The 24,036-nt window shown below is 37.5% G+C and overlaps 1 protein-coding gene across 2 annotated transcripts in view; it reads right to left on the minus strand.

Moving 5' to 3' along the window:
• The window catches only part of adam10a (ADAM metallopeptidase domain 10a), a 74,681-nt gene extending 50,824 nt beyond the window's left edge, over nucleotides 1–23,857 (minus strand). Inside the window, exons 1-2 of one of the 2 annotated variants that reach the window (XM_079866746.1) lie at nucleotides 23,671–23,857; nucleotides 7,599–7,749 (exon numbers count right to left, since the gene is read on the minus strand). In XM_079866746.1, coding sequence (XP_079722872.1) covers nucleotides 7,599–7,749; nucleotides 23,671–23,737 — 218 coding nt within the window. In that variant the 5' untranslated portion in view covers nucleotides 23,738–23,857. The remainder of the gene's footprint in view (nucleotides 1–7,598; nucleotides 7,750–23,670) is intronic. The other variant, XM_079866745.1, reaches the window with a different exon arrangement.
• Between the last annotated feature and the right edge of the window lie 179 nt (nucleotides 23,858–24,036).

The following is a 24,036-nucleotide window of genomic DNA, read 5'->3' on the forward strand; positions in this document are numbered from 1 at the left end:
GTCCAAACTTTCCAAAAGAGCTTCCATGCTGCGCCAAATGTGACCTTTCCATGACAACGGTCCGAGTTGAGCTTCCGGGTCTTCTGTAGTTTGTTTTCTCTTTTGCAGCACTTAATAGTTTTTATTGGAGAAAAACTATAATCGGATTGGAGTAGGGCATATCGAGATATTTTATTGTAGTTTTACTACAGACGTAAAATGGACTGTTAAACGGCCCATAATGGTTATTACGTTCTTTAGGAAACGATAGGCTCACAAAAAAACAGCCCAAATCACAGATATGGGGATTCGCACGGGACTGGTATTATCATAGGACCCCTGTGTTGGCCGAAATACGGTAGGTAATTTTCGGGGGAATTTTTACAGACATGGCAGATTCGCACGGGATAAAAATCACAGACGACCTCTGCGATTATTACAAATTACCGGAGGTCCCTAGGTAATACTAATCCCGTGCGAATAGGGCTTTAGAAGAACAATAAAACATCTACAAATTATTGAGTCTATCTCCTTTTAAGTTACCACACATTCTCAAGAAGCACTTACAGACAAATGAATAAATATGCAGTCATTCAATGAGCACTTTCACCTTATTACATATTTAAATAAAATAAAAAAATGAGGCTGATTCATGAATAACGTATCTAAAGAAAAACACTCCATCACATGTGACAAATGGCTACTTCATATGCTGTACCACACTCTAGAGTTCCTAAACATCAACTTGACTCACACTTTGGCCTCCCAGAACCCACTTCACAATAGATGGCCTTCATCATGTTTAAGTACAATGGCTTCAAAAGAGACCTTTGAAGTCTGAAGGGAGAAAGGAGCCATCTGATCTCATGCAAACAAGGGCCCTTTACACCTAGCATTAATGTCCATCTAGGGCAGTAATTCTTAAAGTGTGGTCCGCGGACCACTAGTGGTCCGCCATCGCCCCCTAGTGGTCCGCGAAAAGATGACCTAAACTAGGCAAGTGTTTATAAAATAGTCACTTATTTAAGTAGATTTTTAATGTACTTGCGAAACAGTTCTTGCCATTCTGTTTTAATAACGTAAAAATGGATCGGTGGCTAAACCAAAGAGGAGTCAAAAGAAAAGATCAAGCGTCCACTGAATGCAGCAAAACTACAGCACCACAAAGGCCCACTGAAGCCGGAACCGAAGATACCGAGTCACGGCCACTGGCCACCACACTCCCGCATACCACGGAGCTAGCGCACCGTGGAAAACCATGTGAGAAAGTTAAGCGAAAATATCACAATGAGTACATGAAGTTTGGATTTTTCTGGACTGGGGATCTTGAGGATCCTAGACCTCACTGTGTTTTGTGTTATGAAATATTGGCTAATGAAGCAATGAAACCATCGAAACTCAAGCGTCACTTTGAGTCTAAGCACAAAGATTGTACAGATAAACCAGTGTCATTTTTTGAGAGAAAACGTGATGAGCTTGAGCGACACATGAGTAAAAACACCTCACAGTTTTTTATGCCCGGTGAAAATGCAAAGGCTACTGAGGCATCATACAGAGTGTCTCTACTCATTGCAAAAACGGGAAAACCCCATTCAATTGGAGAGACTCTAGTTAAGCCTGCTGCAGAAGTTATGGCAAACGTAATGTTAGGGAAGAAAGCTAGTGATGACATGCACAAAGTACCTCTGTCCAATGACACTGTCCAGCGACGCATAACTTCAATGTCCGAAACTGTCAAAGAGCAGCTGATCACACGATTACACCAGAGTCCCTTCTTTTCTCTTCAGCTGGACGAGTCCACGGACATTGGTAACTAGGCAAATCTTCTGTGTTTTGTGAGATACATCCATGCGCGCTCAGTCCACGAGGATTTTCTCTTCTGTAAATCCCTTCCAACGAACATCACAGGAGAAGCGATCTTTGATGCACTAAATGCCTTCATTGTGCATAATAAAATTGACTGGAAATGTTGTGTTGGAGTTTGCACTGATGGTGCAACTGCGATGATAGCCAAACACAAGGGCCTGGTAACGCGTGTGCGTAATGTTGCTCCATCCTCTGTGTCAACTCATTGCTGCATTCACAGAGAACAGCTCGCGGTGAAAAAGATGCCAAGTTGCCTTAAAACTGTTTTAGACGAGGCAGTTAAAATAGTCAACTCAATCAAAGGCAAGGCCCTCAACTCGCGTCTTTTTAAAGTCCTGTGTGAAGAAATGGGGAGTGAGCACACAAAACTTCTGTTCCACACTGAAGTGCGCTGGTTGTCCCGTGGCAAGGTCCTGTCTCGTCTCTTTGAACTGCGCGATGAAGTAAAATTATTTCTGCACCAAGCTGATGAACTGTATGATCGACTTCATGACTTTATGTGGCTTTCAAAACTAGCCTATCTTGCAGATATTTTCAGCACGCTCAATACGCTCAACTTAGCACTGCAAGGAAAAACGGTCACAGTCTTCACTGTACAGGACAAAATTAAAGGGGCCCGCACCAAATTAAAGCTCTGGTGCGCACGTATCGATCGCCGTGAATTTGACTGTTTCCCCACTCTAGCGGACTTTCTTCTCGAAACTGAAGAGACCCTGGGTGACGACACCGTCACAGCCATAAAGGAACATCTACAAGGCCTTCACATGCAGCTGGGGAAATACTTTCCAGAGCTAGATGTGGACTTTGAGTGGATCAGAAATCCGTTTGGCGACATCATTGAGCAATGTACCAAGCTCTCAATACAGGAAGGCAATAGTCTTGTGGACATTGCATCAGATGGAGGTCTCAAAATGTCATTCAAACAACAGCCCTTAACAGACTTCTGGGCTCAGCTCCTTCCTGAACATCCAAAGCTTGCAGAATCTGCCCTCAAAGTGCTCATGCCCTTCCCAACTACATACAACTGTGAAGTTGGGTTTTCCACACTGGTTGGTTTGAAAACAAAACAGCGCAACAGACTAAACGTGGAGCCTAGTATGAGACTGAAACTCTCCTCTTTGGAGCCAGACATTCAGAAACTGATGTGTGATAAGCAGCACCACCCGTCTCATTAATATTCACGTTAAGTTTTAGATGGAAATCTCAAAATATAAAATCCACAGATCTATTATTTTTGTAATGTACTAGTTTTTGTTTCATGTGTAAAATCCCAGTAATTTCAGTGATATTGGACATTAAGGGGAACATTCTTTTCAGCATTTTATTGTTACCATAGTTACAACCATAGACTTCCTATACCCACCACCTCAGTTTTAAACTAATGGCTCTTTGGAATGACATTAAGTGGGACCTAGGCTGTTACAGTATGTTTAATTGCAGTTTTTTTTTTCCACATGTGCAGTTTGTTGTTCATATTAAGCTGCAACTCATTTCACATTTACTTTTTCAAATTAAATAAAAATTAATATAATAATTTCTGATCATATCATTGCATTTGTGTTTGAATAATTAGTTTTTGACTTGAAACAGTTGCATATTAAACTTAAATTTAGCTTATCCTTCCTATTTTGTTGGTTTTTGGGGGCGTGTTAGAGTGGGATTCTGTTAGGTGGTCCTCAGAAAAAAATTGGAAGATAAAGTGGTCCTTGGGCTGAAAAAGTTTGAGAAACACTGATCTAGGGTGATCCAGATGAGACAGATAGCTGTTTACGCCTGGTATTTATGCCTCTCAGATGAGCATTGCACTACATATATGATGTAGTCACAAGCATTTCTGACGATCACTAAATGTGGTTTGAGTAATTGGATAGCACAATGTTTGGACCCTGTTTTCACTTGTATTTAGCTCCATCCACTTTTTCTGAGGACCACACTAGCTATCCACCTATTTTTATGTGCATTTTGGGATATCGCATTAAAAAAAACGCTGATGGAAATGGCTAAATGCGCATAATGAGTGGAATAAACTTTATATTGATAAGAAACCGTGCATAAACTATGATGGAAACACATTTACCGAATAAATTCCTTGATGAGCATCAAATAAGACGTGACTTTGCAATGGGACGCCATAACTAGACTAAACCAGTGGACCGATCTCGTTGCACAGAACCTGAAATGTGGTTTGTGTTCTTCTGAAATGCCTGAGCAAAGTCTGTTATTAAAGTGGTTCAGTATAATTACCTCCCAGAAATGTCTTACACAACTGTGTTCCTAAAGAGCAGGCATCTGCCTCCGAAAGCAAGATAACTGAGTTTCGTCTGAGGAGCAAGTAATTTATTATAAATGAAATTATTATATACAGTGACTTCTCCTACTGCAGCAACTATCATTTCTCTTAGTGATATTCAGAGACAGTTTAACAGAAAATGACGATTTTGCTCTCTTCGGCTCACTGGATAGAAAATTTTATGCGATATCCCAATTTTGCGCACAAGTTAAATTTGCAACTTTGGATGGAAACATAGCTACTGACTATTTAATATAGCATCTGTTGTGGCATCCTCCCTCACTGATAACATAACTTACTTTGTAAGCTGTTCTCTTCCTTTAGTCTCACTTCATGTAAAGACAGAGAGGGAGAGAGTGAAAATAAATGAACACTTGGGATGCGTTATTTTTAGGCCGCTGAACACAATCACATACATGCAGGCAGGAAGAAAGCAGATGGTTATGTGGACTTGTGTGTGAGTTTTGGTTCATTCCTTTGTCACGACACAAAGGAATAGATTGGTGCTTGTGCACATGTGTGTACGTGCATAAGGAAGCGTTTGTAGTTTGTACAGTACAGTAATCTGTACTTGAACAGCAATTTTTGGCCTGTTCACTTTTTTATCTTCATTCATTCATGAAAACAGATTTACTGTATCATCCTGATAAATGTTTCCAAAGCACAAAAGATCACCACGCAGAAAAAGTAAAACGAAATGCTCAAGATGAGGGAACTTGTCAACAAGCTTTCAGCACTCACAGGAACACACGGACAGATCTGTCTCTTTGTAGGTAAGATTATGTCATTGGGTTTAGCAAGCTCAGATCTCCCAGTCCTCTGGCTCTTGTTTATATAAAAAGGTTTAGAAAGGAACATCACTGCTGAAATAAGGGAAAAGGCGGCAAAACTGATTTGTGCAATGGCATTTAGGGTTGTAGCGGTATACTGGTATATCACAGAATGAACATGTACGATTATCATATCATGAACTTTTGCTTATCAGCAGCATTGGGAAAAAAATAAACAGACGGAGAACCTCACCTGTGCATAAGCAATTTCTTTCCACTTGACTGCTTAGAGTAGACTCTTGCTCCACTCACAAACGTACAGCAGAAAAAAAATGTCAGAGACAGAGGCTATTATCTCTAATCTCTATCCCACTCCAAAAAAGATGACACCAATGTCATTAAACAATAACTGTGACTATATTAACATGCAATACCGTAGACAAAAAAAAGACGAGACTAAAATGTAGTTAAAAAAAAATAACTTTCCAAACAACTATTTTTGTTGGGGTAAAAAAAAAAAAAAAAAGAGCAGACAAAATATTACAGACTTCTGTAATACAAGACTCTACTACCAGCTTTCATGCTTGTGGTTGCCAGATGTCACAAGCTTAAATACTCCAATCAGAACTTTTTTTCTTAAAATTATACATTTTCTGCCAGGTCTTTTAATTAATCTTTGCAATCTGGTAACCATGCACACGCGCTCTCTCTACACTAAGGAAGCGCTGCCGATGACGTGAAAACACAGACATGTGTTAGACAGTGTGTTCATTTATATGATAAATAGCCTATAATAAATCAGGAAAGTAGATGAGGTAAAATAATGCATAAAACTAAAAAAAAAAAAAAAACTAGCTGACAAAATTAATTCTACACAGAATCCAGAAAAATGTAAAGACAAATCTGAATTTCGGGAAAAAAAAGAAAAAAGAAAAAAGAAAAAAAAAGGACTATTATTCTTAAAAAGGTTAATAAATTATCGTTTAACATATGGTTTGTTATTTTAAAATAAGCATTTATTCAACCTAAAAACCTGTTTTAATTCATTTAACATTGTAGCTGATATAATAATAATAATAATAATGATGATGATAACTTGTTTAATTCTGAACACTACACCATGAAACCGTGATATTTTCTAAGACGGTTATACTGTGAAATTCTCAGTATACAACCGTTTTACAACCCTAGTGGCATCACAGCCTTTTACAAGTCCCAACAGCATAGGCTAATAAAACTAGGCTATTCATTTATTTGCTCATGCACACTATACTGAGATTGGCTTGTATGTCATTGATGGTTCTCAAAAGACTTAGTCAAAAGAATTATTTGAAATATTGGTTAAATTAACCTATTTAAAAATTAAAAATAAACTCAAGCTCTGTTGAAAAGGCATCTGTAGAATGTTGTTACAAAATTCACAGTAATGTAATGTACGTACAATGGAAGCCTAAGGGGGCATGTTTAAAACGGCATAAATAAATGTTACAATTAATGTTTCATTGCTCATTTGCATTAAGTTGAGTGCTGCTCAACTTTGTTTCTTTGCCAACGGTCTCTTTTGCTTGTGTCATCGAAAAACGCAACTCTTTTTAAAAATGAATAATATCCTTTCACTTGGCTGCTGCAAATTGCTTTCAGTATGAGCAGGCCTTTGGACTGTAAGAAACTCTACTGTTCAAGTTATTTTTCAAATGAATAATTCATACAAGTGTGTTAACAAAAATACAAGCTTTACATTTCTGCTTTTAAATATGCACCAAAGGCTTTTATGGGGAAAGCAGATGCAGATGTAAATTAGCCTGTGGCTAACTCTGGTACAATGCATCAAATGGTAACATTTATGTTGGAAATTGTACATGGTCCCTAATAAAAAAAATAAATACAAAAAAAGCCTGTACATGTTTAATAATATTTATTCAATCTGAGGTAGGAGTTATTATATTCTGTGGTAATCAACATGACGCAACGGATGCTTCAGAGGTTACCTTGTATTGAATTTGCAATATTGCTTTCATGAAAACCCACAGCAATTTCATCAGTCTCTCTGCTTCAGAGACTGAAAAATGAATCTCGCTAAAATCCTTGTACTGAAATAAAGACTACAAAAATAGGTTGTGTCCAATGAATTCTGTTGATTAAATATAGAGGGGAATGTAGAGGGAAAAGCTGGCAGCTGTATTAAACTTACTAAAGTGAGCTATGAACTGTTAATTTACTAGTGAGATATTATGTCATAAACCTGTAAGGGAAGACAGTGCCAGTCACGGTAAGACAAAACCTGGCATCAAAATGGTGCAAACCACATCCTGTGTAAATGCTGATAGGGCATATATTACTACACTGCTCTGTTCTTGAATGGTGCCAAATATACACCTGAGGCAATGCATATAGACATGCTCACACACAACAGAAATGAGAAGCTTTCTGTCAGCGGGCTGTTTGCTAGACCCCGAAGATCTAAGCCTAATCAATTTGTTTCCGCATTGCCTGGAGCGCTGAGTCACAGAGGGTCTCTACCATTCTCTGTGAAAAGGGTAACCTTAAGTAGAACAATCCAAAGTCAGTCCAAAAGAGAAAAAGACTGGGAAGCTCATAAATGCTCTGAGGGAGAGTATTAAACCAGAACATCCAGTTCTCCAGAAAAGAAAAAAAAACAGATGAGCAGGAAGAGTAAGACCAGTTTGGCTGACCTGCCGTGAGCATGGAAGTCCAGGTGGAGGAACTGGTCCTGGTGAGACAGAGCTCTCTTAGCCCTCTGATGCTTGCTGTGCAAGACGTCTGTGTCGTAGGTCAGGCCTTCGTAATGTCGAATGAACTTGCTCAGGGATTTCTCATATTGACCTGTGGAATAAAAGAAGGGAGGGAAAGAATGAAAATTTAAAATTAGGTACAGATTGTGATCAGACTAACTGTTATTGAACACAAGACTTGGCGCAGAAGGTTAACAGGCAAACTGTGGTGACAGAGTGGGAATAAACCTCTGTGACGGTTGGAATTACACTTTGAGCTGCAACATGATGACTCATTATCCGTAAATTACAAGGCTTAGACCCGTTTCACACGTTCTGTGTCTGCAGCATGTAGGCAAATTAGTATTACAGCAGCAACAGCAGGGTATTGCACTTTCAAACATCAGAGTTTCTGCTGTGTAATAGCCTACATCTGCGGCTCTATCAAGGCTGTTTTAAGCAGATGGCTACAGGGCACGTGCCCAAAGGAAACCCATCAGGGAGGGGGCACCATGTAGGGCCAAAGACTAAAAAAAAAAGGTTTCAGTTTACCACACTGAATTTATCCTTTAAATTTCAGCTGCAAATTATAAATTTGTCACTGGGAACTGGCCAAACATGAAACAAAGTAATAAACTACAAACCAGTCAGTAATATCTGGCCATGAATGTGGTCATTGTCCAGCAAAAGTGGTAATGAATTTATTTCTGCCATGGAGCTTCCTATATGATTATAATAACTGTATAATAATTTTCAGCTGTTTTTGTAAATTTTGTAAAAAAAAAACAAACAAAAAAAAAAACATTTGGTAAACAAAACTAAACTTTTATTTGTGTGAAAAAATATATGATAAATCATATTTTAAATTATTTTAAAATAAAAGTATGAATGTATAAATAATACAAATGCATTTAGACATTTAAAAATGTAAATATAAAATTTTAATTTCATAAAGTGCACAGCAAAATAGGCTAAACAGATGCAGTATGAATACTGCAACATGTAAATATGGGCACTAAAATGTGTGGCTTATGTGTGAAGTTAGCCTTATACTGTCATAAAATAATTTGATAAAAGGAACAGAAAACAGAGAAAGAGAAAAAAAATAACTGTAAATGTCATAATGTACACAAGGGCACTATATTTTCCACTTCTATTGTAGGAAAGTACAGTATTCATGTTTTTTCCTCCCATACTTCCTTAGACTTAAAAAGTGACTTTCCTGGCACAGTAGCATTTATGCTAAGAATAGCCTGACCTTAGCAGGGAGCATTTACTCTGTCACGACACTATAGTATCTGCAGCAACAACAGTTGTACAAGTAAATTACCCACAGCAGTCCACACTTTTCATCTCATGGAAAGTATTGCTAGTCCCTTTCCTTCACACCCCTGAAATCTTGACATGATGATATCTTGTATCTTATAATCAGCCTATAAGATAATATGACTAATAAGACCTCTGGTTGATGTGTTTTCAGAGGAAGAACTTGACACTGGCTTTCCATTAGTAAACACAACCCACAGAGAACCAACCTTTCCTGTTTTGAATCAAACTTTACCTCCCCTGTGCAGACAGGTCATGTCGGGAGACCGCCAGAACTGATTTCAATGGACAAAATAAGCTCAAACTATTTACATGTGAACACGCCCGGAAACGACAGAAAAACATACAGAGAGCAGCAGCTTTCATTTCGTTAAGTAGTGCAGTGGAATGGAAAAACGCGTTTTGCATTTAGCATTATTCAATGTTATGCTTTTGTGTTTCACATGAACACAACTTTCCCTTGAACAATAAACTACAACAAAATACAAGAACATCACAGAAAAACAAAACAGAAATATTTGCAACACTACCAAAACTTCACACTGGTAAAATGCTGAGACATTTTGGAAGCTAAAGCAATAATTTCTGCATGGCAGACTGCCATCAACCAAAGTGTCAATCTGAGTGAAATATCATCAGTGTCTTTCCAATGGAACACAAGTACACAACAACTAAAAATATAGCTTTCTTCAGCTTCTAATGAATGAGGTTTGACAGGAGTTTAGAAACACCTGACGATTTGCAGCCTTGTCTGATGCACCTTTAATCATGAAACACAACCTCAGGTTGTGAGATAAAACAGTAATATAAGAAATACATTTTTTTGTTTTTAAATGTACAAACAAACTGACTGCACAATTGGTGAGTGGGAGACTGAAAAAGTGTGCGTGTATAGGCTGGGAGTATCAGTGCAGACGGTTTGTCCACCTGTACAGCGTGATAAAATCCTCCTCTCATCTTGCTGGAGGGAGAGGGAGAGAGAGAGAGAGAGAGAGAGAGAGAGAGAGAGAGAGAGAGAGAGAGAGAGAGAGAGAGAGAGAGAGAGAGAGAGAGAGAGAGAGAGAGAGAGAGAGAGAGAGAGAGAGAGAGAGAGAGAGAGAGAGAGAGAGAGAGAGAGAGAGAGAGAGAGAGAGAGAGAGAGAGAGAGAGAGAGAGAGAGAGAGAGAGAGAGAGAGAGAGAGAGAGAGAGAGAGAAATCAGGAGCAGCACTGCCTCAGAGGAGCAGAACGCTCAACACTCATTCCAATTCCACACACATTAGTGCTCCACCTCCCCAACTCTCCTCTATCTATCACACTCTCAAGGCAAACTCTTTTTCTTTAGCGCTCTACATTCAATGCACCATGCAGGTTAAAATAAAGGAACATTGAACTGATGAAGATGACTTCATGTCAGTGGTTACCTTCACGGTTTTAGTAAATTGGCACGGTTATCAGACCTGAGAGCTAAATATGGTTAAGGTTACACAGTTCGCTGTGAAGATATTAGATATTTTATGTCTATTACCAAAGTCACTTGGGACTTAGGATTGAACTTTGAGAGTAAGTTCTATAGATAGACGGAGATGCTATATGAACTATAGCTTCCTTTTGAATAATTAGCTATGTTCACCCTTGAAATCACTATATCACAGTACAATTTGCAGATTACATTCCCGTCAATGTGATCTTTGATCTGCTTTCACAAATGCAACAGCTTTCAGTTTTGTTTCCATATTACAGCCATTCAAACATCAGCACCAAAAAATAGTGCTGTTAAAACTCTGTGACGTTATTTACTGGAACTGACCTTTAAACAGCAGCATCACTGAGCTTTTGTCATATTTGACCACATTTCTTACCACAAGCCAACCACGATTTCTGAGTGGCATGTCACAGACTTACAACTAAACAGCTTGGAGCTCCTTCAGAGCTTGGCGACTGGCTAAAGCTCTTTGACAGCAAACTTTTTACGTCAAAGCTAGGGGTGGGTGACATGACCAAAAAATATTTCATTATCGAGAAATAAAATGACTTGCATCACACTGTAAAAAGTGAATAGTTGGATCAACTTTAAAAAATTACTTCAATTGGTAACACCTAAAGAAATTAAGTTTTCTCAACTTAAATTATTATGTTTTATCATGAAAAACGTGATAATTTAAGTTGAGAAAACTTAATTTCTTTAGGTGTTACCAATTGAAGTAATTTTTTAAGTTGATCCAACTGTTCACTTTTTACAGTGCATGACATAAGTCATTTTATTTCTCAATAATGAAATATTAGGGCCCTATGAAATCCGTTTTATTTTTTCTCAAATTCCGTTTAATTTTTTTTCAAATTTGGTTTTTTTGGATTTATTTTTAGCCCTTTCAGATTTTTCGGATTTGCTTGTTTTCTTTTCACTTCTAAGCAGTATTGACCTTTAAAAATTCAGTTACACAAACTCAAAATTCAGCTTTTTTATTTAAACTGTTAATATATTCAGCAAAGCACATTCAAAATTCTCCAAAATTCGGCCAAACCTTCAACAAATCTCTGGCCAAAAATAACAGTAACATGAAGGTAACAGTTACAAGGTAGGATTGATGAATATTAAATTAAAGATTAAATTAGCCTTTAAATCATTTTTCACAAAAAATGTTTTATAAAAAGATAAACCTCACATATTTAAGTCTTTAAATCCTTTTTATAAAAAGAATGAGTCAAAAAAGGTAAATTACTGACATTTACAAATACAATGCACATTAGCTTATCTTTTATTATTAATGGTAAAATTCGGTCCGATTTTCCCGTGGCGTCTGTCGTTGCTATGCAACCATGCACTGCGCTCTCCACAACGACAAAGAAGTTTTAGTAGCTAATAGATTTCCACCACCGAAAAACGCTTGCTGTAGCTCTGCTACAAGATTTATTTACGGAGAAGAGAAAAACACCCGCAGTGTTTGTGGTGCACCCCCATCCTTTATGTTGACTGAGCTTTCAATGTTGTTACGGAAAGGGTGAAGTTGATATGTTGGTTCTTGTCACATGAACTGCGGTGCGCTTGCGGCATTCTGAAAAGTTGAGGTGTTTTCATCTCGCTGTGCCTTCAAAAGACACGACATGTGAACGGCTCCTTGACGAGCTAGTTACCTCCAATCAGGCCACGGAGACCCCTGCCATAGACAGTAAAAGATACGCAGCAAGAAGAAACACTAGTGGTTCACGCTTGCGCGCATACTGAAAAGCGCACTCCTGCATCCCTGTATATTAACTGTATTGACAGATGTCTCTCTATATGGCTCTGGGTTTAGGTAGAGACCTTTCTACGTTTGTTGTTTTAAACTGAAAAAATGAGAAGGAAGTAAAAAAAAATTGTTTATTTAATATGTCAACAAATATTCCGCGCATATAAGAGAATTCCATTTTCATGTGTAAATCCCGTGATTCCGTCCGCGTTTTCCGCATCACGGAAATCATAGGGCCCTAAAATATATCACAATATAGTTATTTGTGCTTGTGCTCACAAAAAAAACTACTAGCCTAAGTACAAAAAAAACTCTCAAGCTTACTAAAGACAAGTAAACAGTGATAAAAATCAAACAAATAGGAAGACCAACTACAATAGAACAAAGACAAAAATGAAAAACTTCAAGCTCTAGTAAGAAATTAAACCGCACGCAAAGGCTGCAATTTTTTTATGCGCAGCTTGTCAGTGAAGCACAGCTCTGTGCTCAGTAGTAAATGCTGCTCCATCTGAAAGCCAAATGGTGTTCTTGCGCAGAAATCCCATTGGGCATCATACTATCGCTGAAGCTGAATAAACAGCTTTGATTGATTAAACATGCGTAATAAACACACGACTACGTCAATATATGGTTTATCTGAGTTCTTCAAGCCTTCTCGTGTATTTTCATGATAAGAAAGTATATTTATACTTCAAAGCTAATCGACGTAGCCTCTATCACTGTATAGAATGTATTCTGTCAGTCGGATGAGATGTTAAACCAAGGTGCTGACTCTCTGTGGTCATAAAAAAAATCCCAGGATGTCCTTGAAAAAAAAAAAAAAGTAGGGGTTTAACCCTGGCATCCTGGCCAAATTTGGCCGCGCAGCACAGCAACGTGACATCACGAGAGCGTAACCGCAATAGAGAAGACTCCAAAATCTAACGGTTAATAATTGTTCTAGCGGTATAATCGCCCACCCCTAGTCAAAGCATGAAAAGACTAGAAGCATAGCATTAGTTTGCAGACAGATGAAGTCCATGAATCCTCAAAGAGACCCTTGAAGTTTTTTTAAGCTGCAGTCAGCCTATAATGACTTGTCTATGAAGGCAGCTCACAAATTCTAGAAGTTAATAAGAAAAAGAAGAACACTGTCAAATGATGTGTCTTGAGAGACAAGGACATTTATATCTATGGACTAATAGACAACTACTCATTTTCACATTGTTTCTATAGCAACTTGGCACTTTGCTGTAAAAAAAAAAAAATACCGAGTAATTTGCTCGCTCATCCTTAGCCCTGTAACCTAAAACTAGAGTCAGCCAGTGAACCTTTGCTGAGAAGCATAAAGGTGTAATGATGGGGAAATTATGATTCATCAGAAGCAAAAGGTCTATTAGCTAAGGCAGGGAGGTGAGTCAGTCCACTTAAGATTAGCATTTTCTGCCCCGCTATTCAGCTGCGGACCTGAATTAAGCATCACTTCAAAAGTTTTTACACTAGGTACAATTAGTTAAATGGGCTGAGTATTAGAACTTACTTGGGTATGTTGCATTCTCTTTATGGAAGAACAACGACAAACAACAAACGTATAGCACAAAATACTATCTCAGAGTAAAATTTGTATTATTATTGGCTGGTTGTTCATATGACAGGCTCTAGAGGAGGGAGACCAGAGAAGTGGGTAAGGCATGTAAACAAAGTATCTAGGTAGACAACACAAGGTTTTCATTTAGATCAATTCTGATGCACTGACAAAGTCATGATAATTGGGAGTTATTCAGCACTATATTAAGGAGCACAGGCATTCCCGGAATAGGCCTGAACAGACAGAATTTATAGATGACAAACATATTTCAGGGTAAATGAGAAATGCACAGACACAGAGAGAAAGGCATAACTCTGTGAAAGGAGGGCGGACACTGAGCACTTTTGTACAAGCACAAACAATAGCTGCCTCATTTCTGCCTAAATTACCCCACATGTGAGGACAAAAGCGGCGGACTCCCACACAAAGATAACCACAGAGCTGTCAGAAGTAATGCACGGCACCACTGGATGAGACGAGTGGAAGGCCTGAACAACAATGCCAGCTGCGAGTTTTCACACTCTCTTCTCTCCGACGCAAATCGAAACACACTTGCCTCCTCTCACTCTCCGATGGAATAGTGTTGTTAATTTTCTCAATCCTGCAGGTTTTGTGCTCGCCTCACACCAAAAAAGTGCATACCACTGATCTATAAAAGTGGTGCGCACATAAAGTCATCTCTCAAACATTACCAAATTTTGTTCTTTTTCGTGGCTTAGCCTATGACGCTTAAAATGTCAAATACAAACAAAATTACATCAAAATGCCCATCTTGGCGAGTATTCAGGTAAACAGTCAGTTTTGGAATGTAAATAGTTGAAAACGCATGTTGTGTAACAGTATTGGATCTGTGCATAAGTTCTTAAAGTGACAGCAGCCTAATAAACCTGCTGTTGTCTGTTATGTTAATCAAAGAACAAAAGATCGACTGCTCTTGACCGAAAAACTTTTGTAAATTTAATTGTAAGCATTAGCCTAATCTGTATTTCATTTTTACAATAAAGTATTTTTTTTCCAGTGGTATTAAAATTTTTCATTTTTCAAGGTATCGTATCTAAGTTAGAAATTCCAGAAATGTGACAAAACTAAACCACACTACTTGTGACAGCCTGTGATTACACATCTTTTACAGCAGCCAGCACTTCTATAATCAGCTGAACTCGGTTTTGTTAAACTGAGCCACTCATTTGAGATCCAGAAATGCTCAACACTTTTGCAAACAAGCAAATATATTTTCAGTGTTTACTGCCTCCATAATATAAAGCTTATCATCCATCAGGGAGTATTTGGTCTAAATCTACAACGCAAGTAATTCCTTTAAGTGATCAAATAAGTCGTAAAATGATCATATAAGAAATCATACACATGGACCAACAACATCATAGATTCTGCATTGTTAAGTCCCCAAAATAGCACAGCACATACTGTTCAACGTTTGGAGTTGGTTTTGGCAAAGGTGAATTTTCAGCAACATTACTTTAGGCGTCAGTGTCACATGATCTTACAGAAATCATGCTAATATGGTGCTCAAAAAACATTTACGTTGTGCTGCTTAATATTTTTCTGGAAAACATGATGCATTTTTTCAGGATTCTTTGATGAAAAAAAAAAAATTCAAAAGAACAACATTTGAAATAGAAATATTTTGCAATGTCACATTCTTTACTCTCACTTTAAGGCTAATCGGTGTACTTTATCTGTATCAGTAGTAATGCTGATAAAATATATGAAATGCTGATCCCAAAATTTTGAATAGTAATGTACACTTATTGTAATGAAAAAAGTCAATATTAGCACCCACTTTGCATCCGTTTGAGGCAAAAGACTGTCTATGTTCAAGTCCCAATTCTATAACATTAAAAAACACAAAATGTGAATAATGAAAACGTCTGTTCGGATCACTACTCAAGTTTTGCGACAGACAAAAAAAAAGAATAAACGCAAACAACCAATTTCCTCTCCATTGTTTGCACCCATAGAAAGGTCACTAAGAAGAGCTTTGAGTTTTGAATACCACCAATCTTGAACACAATGCTGACTGATGCATGAAAACTATTTCTCAGCCCAGCCAACACAAAAAAAAAAAAAGTGAACTATTTTAGAACATCATCCGCTTATGTGAATTTCATATTGCCACCAACACTGACTGAACAAATTTAATACAGGACACAAGATGAATGCAGGATGAAACATTCCATCAAAAATACAATCAGTATGTCACTTAAATTAAATTTGTATACATTAACACTGAAGCATGAAGTTGAACTGGGTGGTGCACAGGACAGAAAATTAAAGGAAGTGGAAACAGCTTGGCTCATGATTCATAGAGTCTGTGTGAGGGGCCAGTGACCTTTACACTCATGTTCCTACAGTCAATGCTATAAGAGGTTATAGGCACGGCTCTGTGGAGAAACCACATGACAAATGAAAAAATACAAACCCAGATTTAGTTATCCTAAATTTCAAAGCACATGGCAGGCATGGCAGAAGATTTGACACAAATCAGCTTTTGTTTTGCCCGAGCTGTGGGCATTCGATGGTGGGTGTTTAATAGCATAGATACATTGTTTCTTCTCATGCCAAGATCTGGATTACACTTGACTTAATGCATGTATAGGAGGAGCTGAACCGAACCACTGGAAAGATGCTCTCCTCTTCATTTCTGTCAACTTAGGAAGGAAAAACAGCACTTATTTTCAAGAAAGTGAGCCTGGGAACTCAGCAGCCAAATAAACTCCACTTCACAAAAAACTTGAGCTGGCTGAAAGTGATACTATGGCAAAAAGGGACTGGCAATATGTCCCAGGAACACAATTAAAGGTCTATCTGACCTATCTTTACAGTGCAGAACTCAAACAGTCCTGGAAAAGAGTTTAATAAAAGTCAAATATACTATAAAGGTATGATGTGTGAACACCGGATTGGGTCTTATCATAAGGGCACAGGGCAGGGCGAGAGAAGAGAAGCTAACCCATCTGTTTGTTAACATTGCTCAGAGTGAAATTGGTAAGAGGAAGAGTAATCGGATTATATATGTAGCACTATTTATAGACAGACCAATGCCAATCATCTTCTTAAACAGGAAGAAACTACTATAAAGAGATATATTTAGCACCATCTGATAGAAAACACTTTATCATAGCTTACATATTCATAGTGCAATAAAGTTTATGACTCTAGAAAAACAGGAAAAGTCCTTTCCAAAAGAGATTATTTAAAAATATTACTTAGTATTTAACATTAGCACTGCATTTATTTGAATACTTCACATTAGTGGTCAACAGGTTTTTAATGGCTGATGCCAATCCAGATCTCTTATGGCCAATGGTCAATATATAATGCCAAATTGCCTAATATATTAATATATTATATATATACACACAATAAGATGCACACAAAATTATCTCTCATATTTATATATTTAAGCAATCCAACATAAGCAGGAGTGCTGTTTTGAATATCAGCTCAGCTATATTTCGCTGCAGGCACAAGACTGCAGGTAAACAGCTGTGCTGATATTCAGTACCATATTTCATTTCCTGCTGGTTATGCACAGCTTTGAGGTTTGCAGCCTGCAACAACAGAAATGAAGCCAAACAGAATGGAATAACTCTGTACTGAGTAGCAGCAACTGAAAGACTATGAGGCTGTCATACAGAGACAGAGAGAGTGTTTTTGTATTACTCTGCTCTGCTTTTACTTTTTTTTTTTTGAAAATGTAGCCTAGTGTGGTCTTTTGACAACTAAAAACAGAATAAAACATGGCTATTATTTTTGTAATTAACTTATATTGCAAACGGCATTCCATATCTTAAAAATGCATTTGGTCTACTGAACAACGCTTCAAGTTCATAAACACAGACATTGGGAAAGTATCATTTTGTAGAGGATGGAAGTGTCATTTACTTTGGGTATACAACTTATTGATGTCACAATAGAAAATCTACAGATCAAAAACTTCACCAGTTGGTAATGCCTCTTGGAATCCCTTTACCAAGTAATGAAAATATCAAACAGTTATGAGTAATGGGCATAATCTGCTGACTGTGAGGGTTTGGGGAGCTGAAAAAAGAAAACAGATAGGGACACCCATGAAGCCTGAAAGGAAGTGATATTAAATAAAGTTATCATCTCTAGTGGGTGTGTCATTTTGGCTTGTTATCTCAAAACGCAAACATGTGATTCACAAACTGAAAACATGAGTTTAGAGAAAATAAGGTGAAGTTCATCACATCATTGTGGGCAGGCATCCATGAGCCTGTGTGTATGTGTGTTTGCTCCTCTTCAGCTCAGAGTGGTGTAGGGATGATGTCAAAACCCGGAAGATTAATTCGCCACTGGTTTTCTCGAGATTTTCCTATAGGGTTTTATAATGGAGTTTTTCAATTTATGAGTAAGATCTGTGATAAACAGAACTCGATGATGGATGTAACAGACCATAATAATCTTATGATTAGGGAAAAAGGAGTTGGTAAATTTACAGATTGACCAGTAATTCTGCAAAATTTCTCAAATAAAGTGTACATTTCTGTATAAAAACAGTAGCAGCGGTGGCCAGAATAAACCTGGTTGGCTCGTGACCTATTAGATTTCAAATAACTTACCCAAACAGCCAACATTTCCAGAAGAAAAGCTTTAGCTTCTTGGTTGATGCGCTCATCCTGAGGTATAGCTAATTATCGTAATTACTTGGGTTACAAAATCTTTGGCTTTCTGCACCAAATTGCTCTATCCACAAAAACATTGTGGATAATAAATTAGCAACGATGTCCTCCTCACTAACATCCCGAATAGCGCTAGCTATTTCATCATTTAAAATAAAATAAAAATTGTTTTATTGTGTTCCCTATGCAGCGATTGAAACCCATTTAGAGGGACGATATGATTTGTCCGTTTTCTTGTCATTTGAAATTAGTCTCACATTGATTTGCTACGGCTTGGTCCTTTGTAATTTCACAGCTGGACCACCAATCACAGAACTGGAAACATTAGGTGGAAAAAGTCTAATATGGAGAAAATGGGCATCTACACAACAACTGAATAGGCAGATTTTAATGGTTTATTTCCTCTTAAAGTTTTAGATGTTTATTGTCAATTTATGAATTCCAATTATAAAATTAAAACTGATGACTTTGTGTTAAAAAAGTTTGTACTTTTTAAACTATTACTTAAATGTTTGTATTGCCAGTATTATTTTTACAATATAGTTTAGGCCAGTGGTTCTCAACTCCAGTCCTTGGGACCCGTTGCTCTGCACATTTTGTAGGTCTCTCTTATCTGACACACTCAGTTCAGTTCATGGAGTCTCTCTTAACGAGCTGATGATCTGATTCAGGTGTGTTAAATAAGGGAGACATACAAAATGTGCAGAGCAGCGGGTCCCGAGGACTGGAGTTGAGAACCACTGGTTTAGGCCGTCTCTGAGGGCTTAGGGGGGGGCCTGGCGGTTACCCTCCGCTGCTTTGATTAATATTTTCAAGGCACTATGCAGTTTAGAGGTGACGTAAATTTACATGATGACCACATTCCCATGACATGATTCCCATGAATAATTTCTAAATAAAAAATCTCTTATAAAATAAAGCAACTCTTTAAAAATATAGTGCTGATTGCACTGATCGGAGCGAGGAGGGTTATCAGTCAACTCTGCTTTCAATTAGGGCTGTCAAACGATTAATCGCGATTAATCGCATCCAAAATAAAAGTTTGTGTTTACATAATATTTGTGTGTGTATGGAGTATAATTATTTTCTATATATAAATACACACACATGCATATATATTTAAGAAAAATGTGTTATTTATATATAAAATATTTATATATAATATAAATTATATATAATATAAATATATATACACCGTATATACATGCAAATATTTCTTAAATATATACATGCATGTGTGTGTATTTATATATAGAAAATAATTATACACCATACACACACATATATTATGTAAAAACAAACTTTTATTTTGGATGCGATTAATCGCGATTAATCGTTTGACAGCCCTACTTTCAATTATTCATTACATCCAGCCTTTGGTAAAAATAGCACCAAAGTTAAACGTACAAAATATAAAAATGCATAGTCTTTTTCAAGATGTGCAATTTGCTAATTTTGCAAAAGTATAAGCAAAACAACTTCAGAGCTTTAAATAATTCCCTACTACAAATGTATACTTTAAATAAACATAACGTGTGGTGTTCCTTAAAACTGAAAAATAAATTAAATAATCTGAATTGTAAATAAACCCTCTAACCCTCAAACACTAATTAACATTTTTTCTTCAATTTCAATGCTCTATTCAAAAGCTTATCCTGTTACTACATGAAAGGCCATTGTCGTCTGCTACTGGCGAGGAACCCGTTTCCTCTGTAAACCTGTGTTCTGTTCCTCTGATAAAGTCTCAACAATATCTTTTTCGTTCTGAAGCACCTGTCCAGATTCCAGAATTATTATTATTTATTTATTTTTTTGCCAAAAATGAAATATCTGTCTGTAAGTCAATGGAATTTTACCACTGTTTTGTCCACTGGATTATTGCCAAAAATATCCTGTAGCCTTACATTCTTGCAGTGCATCAGTCACATGCACATTAAGATTTTGCACTTCATATTTTTGTTTTTGTGGTTAAATGTGAGGAATTTTCCATATATGTGCAGCCACACTGAGTTCTGGGGAACAATAAAAAGCTTTAGGTAACCTAAAAGATATAAAAACCAGACAGTACATTTTTCTCTGAGGTAGAAATTGCTTTTAGCAGTCCAATCACTTACAACAAAAACAGAATCAGATGAAGTTTTATTTACCTGCATAAGCCAATTTTCACTAGTGACTTTTAATGCTAGACCCTGGGCACATCATACAGAAATACATCTTTTTGGGATGATTAATCTAGCAAATTGGAGAAGAAGCTAACCACATAAAAACAACCAAAAATGGTTGTAAGCTGGCCTACAAAACTGTTTGTGTTATGCGTACTGCGTAGTTTACTCAAGTTGCTCAACAAGCCATTTCATCACTGGATGGTGTAATATTCATTAACTTGCCTCAGTACACACAGACATTATTAATCTCAAACAGATGACACTACATACTGCCCCCAACCATAATTTGTTACCTTCAGTCTTAATTCACAATATGTAAAAAAAAAAACCCTCAAAATTGCTGATGGAAAACAGCTCATTAATGTTGATGTTGCAGGCACACAATAACACGTTTGAGTTGATATCTGAGCAAAAACGGATGTCAGCAAAGCTTTTTATGCAATTGTTTTCACAGCTGGCTAACAAAAGCAACAAAGAGCAACGTCAAAATGGATACTACTAAACATTTAAAAGGTAGGGTAGGCAATTTCGGAGAGGCTAGCAATAGCAAGCTAGCTTTGAAAGCATGAGATCCCACCCTCCCTTCAGTGCTACCCAAAGCCACGCCTCCTGCAAAGTGTCATGAGAGACAGTGTTAAATTACCTCATGTCTCAAAGCACATAACATAACAATAATAATGAATGTAAACAACTTGCAGAGCTCTTACTTTTACCACCTGTGCTGCAGTGTTGACAGAAACGCATAGTCTGAACGTCACTGGTTGCCATCTTGTAATTATCTTTATGACCTAGCATGAACGCAGCATAAGCTTATAGTTTTGGTTCTGTAGGTTCTGCTGTTTGTTTGCGGCACTCAGTGACTGTCTGTCCACAACTCTGCATAGCTTTACGGATCTCGCCGATGACGTGATGTCTGCGTGACGTGAGCAGCAAATACGTATGTTGACAGGCAGGTAGGAGATTGTATCATTGCATTCGGAGCATTTTGGCATTTTTTGGTCCTGAGACTTCCACTGAAGTGTACATGTTTTAATATTTAGACCACTTCTATTATTGATTGCTATCAGGATGTGAAGAGTTTCAACCAGTATAACAAAAACAGTTTATAAAAGAAATTGCCTACCCTACCCTTATACACAGTAGTGTGGGCCGAATATAGAGGTTAATTAAACTTTTTTTATGATTCATCTAAAATGGCTTGAAAATACACTTGAGAATGCAGCTTTCCTTTTTTCCACATACATGAATAAATACATTTTTCATGGGAGCTTTAAGAAAACTGCATATCTCAAAGATCACAGAGCATGTGAAACACCATCGGGATCTAGGCAATTAGTGACAACAAAGGGGTTATATTGCAGAAGTGTACGTCTTTAGCCCAGTTAAAAAAAATACCTAAACGAACAGCAAATACATTAGAAAACATAAAATCCCATAGCAACAAACTCAGTTGAACCAAAACAGATCCCAAAACAAAACAAAACAAAACTGCCCAGCATTCCATCCTGATAAATCAGGCCATTACTACATGCAATTACTAGATACACTTAAACGATTAGATCACTCGAGTCCAGAATTAAAATTTCCTGATAATTTACCCACCCCCATGTCATCCAAGATGTTCATGTCTTCCTTTCTTCAATCGAAAAGAAATTAAGGTTTTTGAGGAAAACATTCCACAGGGACTTCAACAGGGACCAACAGGTTGAAGGTCCAAATTGTGACCCAGTGTTTACAAAGCAAACATGCAAAGACTAAGTCAAACAAACGCCCTTTACAAAAAAAAGGTAAAACAACGATATGACAATTCTGAAGTTGGAGGAGAAAATTCCCACTTCCGCTTACGTCATGAACGACCTTTCAACCCGTTGGTCCCTGATTAAGTACACTATATGGAGAAAATTCCTGGAATGTTTTCCTCAAAAACCTAAATATCATTTTGACTGAAGAAAGAAAGACATGAACATCTTGGATGACATGGAGGCAAGTAAATAATCAGGAAATTTTCACTCTGGAGTGAATTAATCTTTTAAACACACTTCTTCAGAATTAGTTATCTTCAGAAGCCCTAGAAAGCCTGGTTGTGAAGAAATGTCAGACAACTAAAATAGGAGGAAACAGAGAGATAACATTCACTAACACTCATCTGATGTCATCATTTCCAGTCTGATAGCAAGGGCATGGTATGTTTCAGCAGAAATCTGAACTTTACTTTATGGAAACGTGCAGGTGAAATTCATTCTTTGAAGAGTCTGCAGTAGCTCTGTTATCTGACCACACACAGCCATGCTTATCCAGCTAGCTAAAGGGATACTTACAACAGATTGTTCTATTGTTGGTCAACAATGTTTATTATAGTTAGATACTAGTACTGACTAATCCCAACCCAAACTCTAATCGTGGACTTAATACACTGTAGAACGTAAAGGTTGTCAAGGGTTGATTTTTTTGTGTGTGTGTGATTTTTTTTTTACTTTTTTTAAATATTTTGTTCCTTAAATCCTCGTAAAATCTCACACATACGTTTGTAAAACACAAGTGAACTAGACAAGTACCAGCACTGAGGTGACCTCGTCTGAAGTGAAAATGATAACAGGAAAGGTGTGTAACGTTAACTTAGTCTTTCATTTCGCACTCTGTTTTTTTGTCTTTTTTTTCTGACTAACATTGCGCACTCGACAACGCACTTCTGAAATAACAAACCAAGAAGGCAAACAGAGCAGAAACGTATAAACTGAACGAATTCATCATCTGTCTCCATTCTGATTACTCTAATGTGAATGAATACACTCGCCAAGTTAGCTAGCTGGGTTCCCATTGACAGACAGCTAGCTAGGACATTTATTGCCATTCTTCTAAAATATCCCAATCAAAGTAATTTTGAAAACTCCTCACCACTCTGTCTAATATAAAATGCTGGTATGCGAATAAACCTGAAATTCCACGTGTTTAACACTAAAAGTTGCCTATTTTAAGTGTTTAGTTTCACTTCCGCACTCACGCTCAGTGTCTCTATGCTCACCCCTCCCATATAGCTCACTTCAGCTAAAGCACAATCCGATTAACCGTCACTTTTTCCAGAACTAAAGCAAAACACACTTACCTTTGGTGTCGCTTAAGCAGTATAACAGCATCAAGAGTTTGAACAAAACCATATCGAGTAAATTCATCGCTCGCACATTGACACCGAGGCTGGTTTGATTGTTAGTTTTGCGGGTCTTAAAGGCGCAGTCGCCCTCGGTGAGTGTTTGTGTATGTGTGACGGATGCTGCTGCTGTGCGGCCTCGGCTCCGGGCTTGTCTCTAACGGCCTGACGTCAGGCGCAGGCAGAGCGTAAGCCACGCCCACTCGAGGACATGAAAGGATGTCTACATGAACGCTTCTGTACTGAGACTTTGTAGAACATAATAATGGAATAAATTATATTGGAGGAGAATGACTGTTATTTTAATCTATAATTAACATTAGT

Source organism: Squalius cephalus, assembly GCF_949319135.1.
Source record: "Squalius cephalus genome assembly, chromosome: 3".
Taxonomy (NCBI): domain Eukaryota; kingdom Metazoa; phylum Chordata; class Actinopteri; order Cypriniformes; family Leuciscidae; genus Squalius; species Squalius cephalus.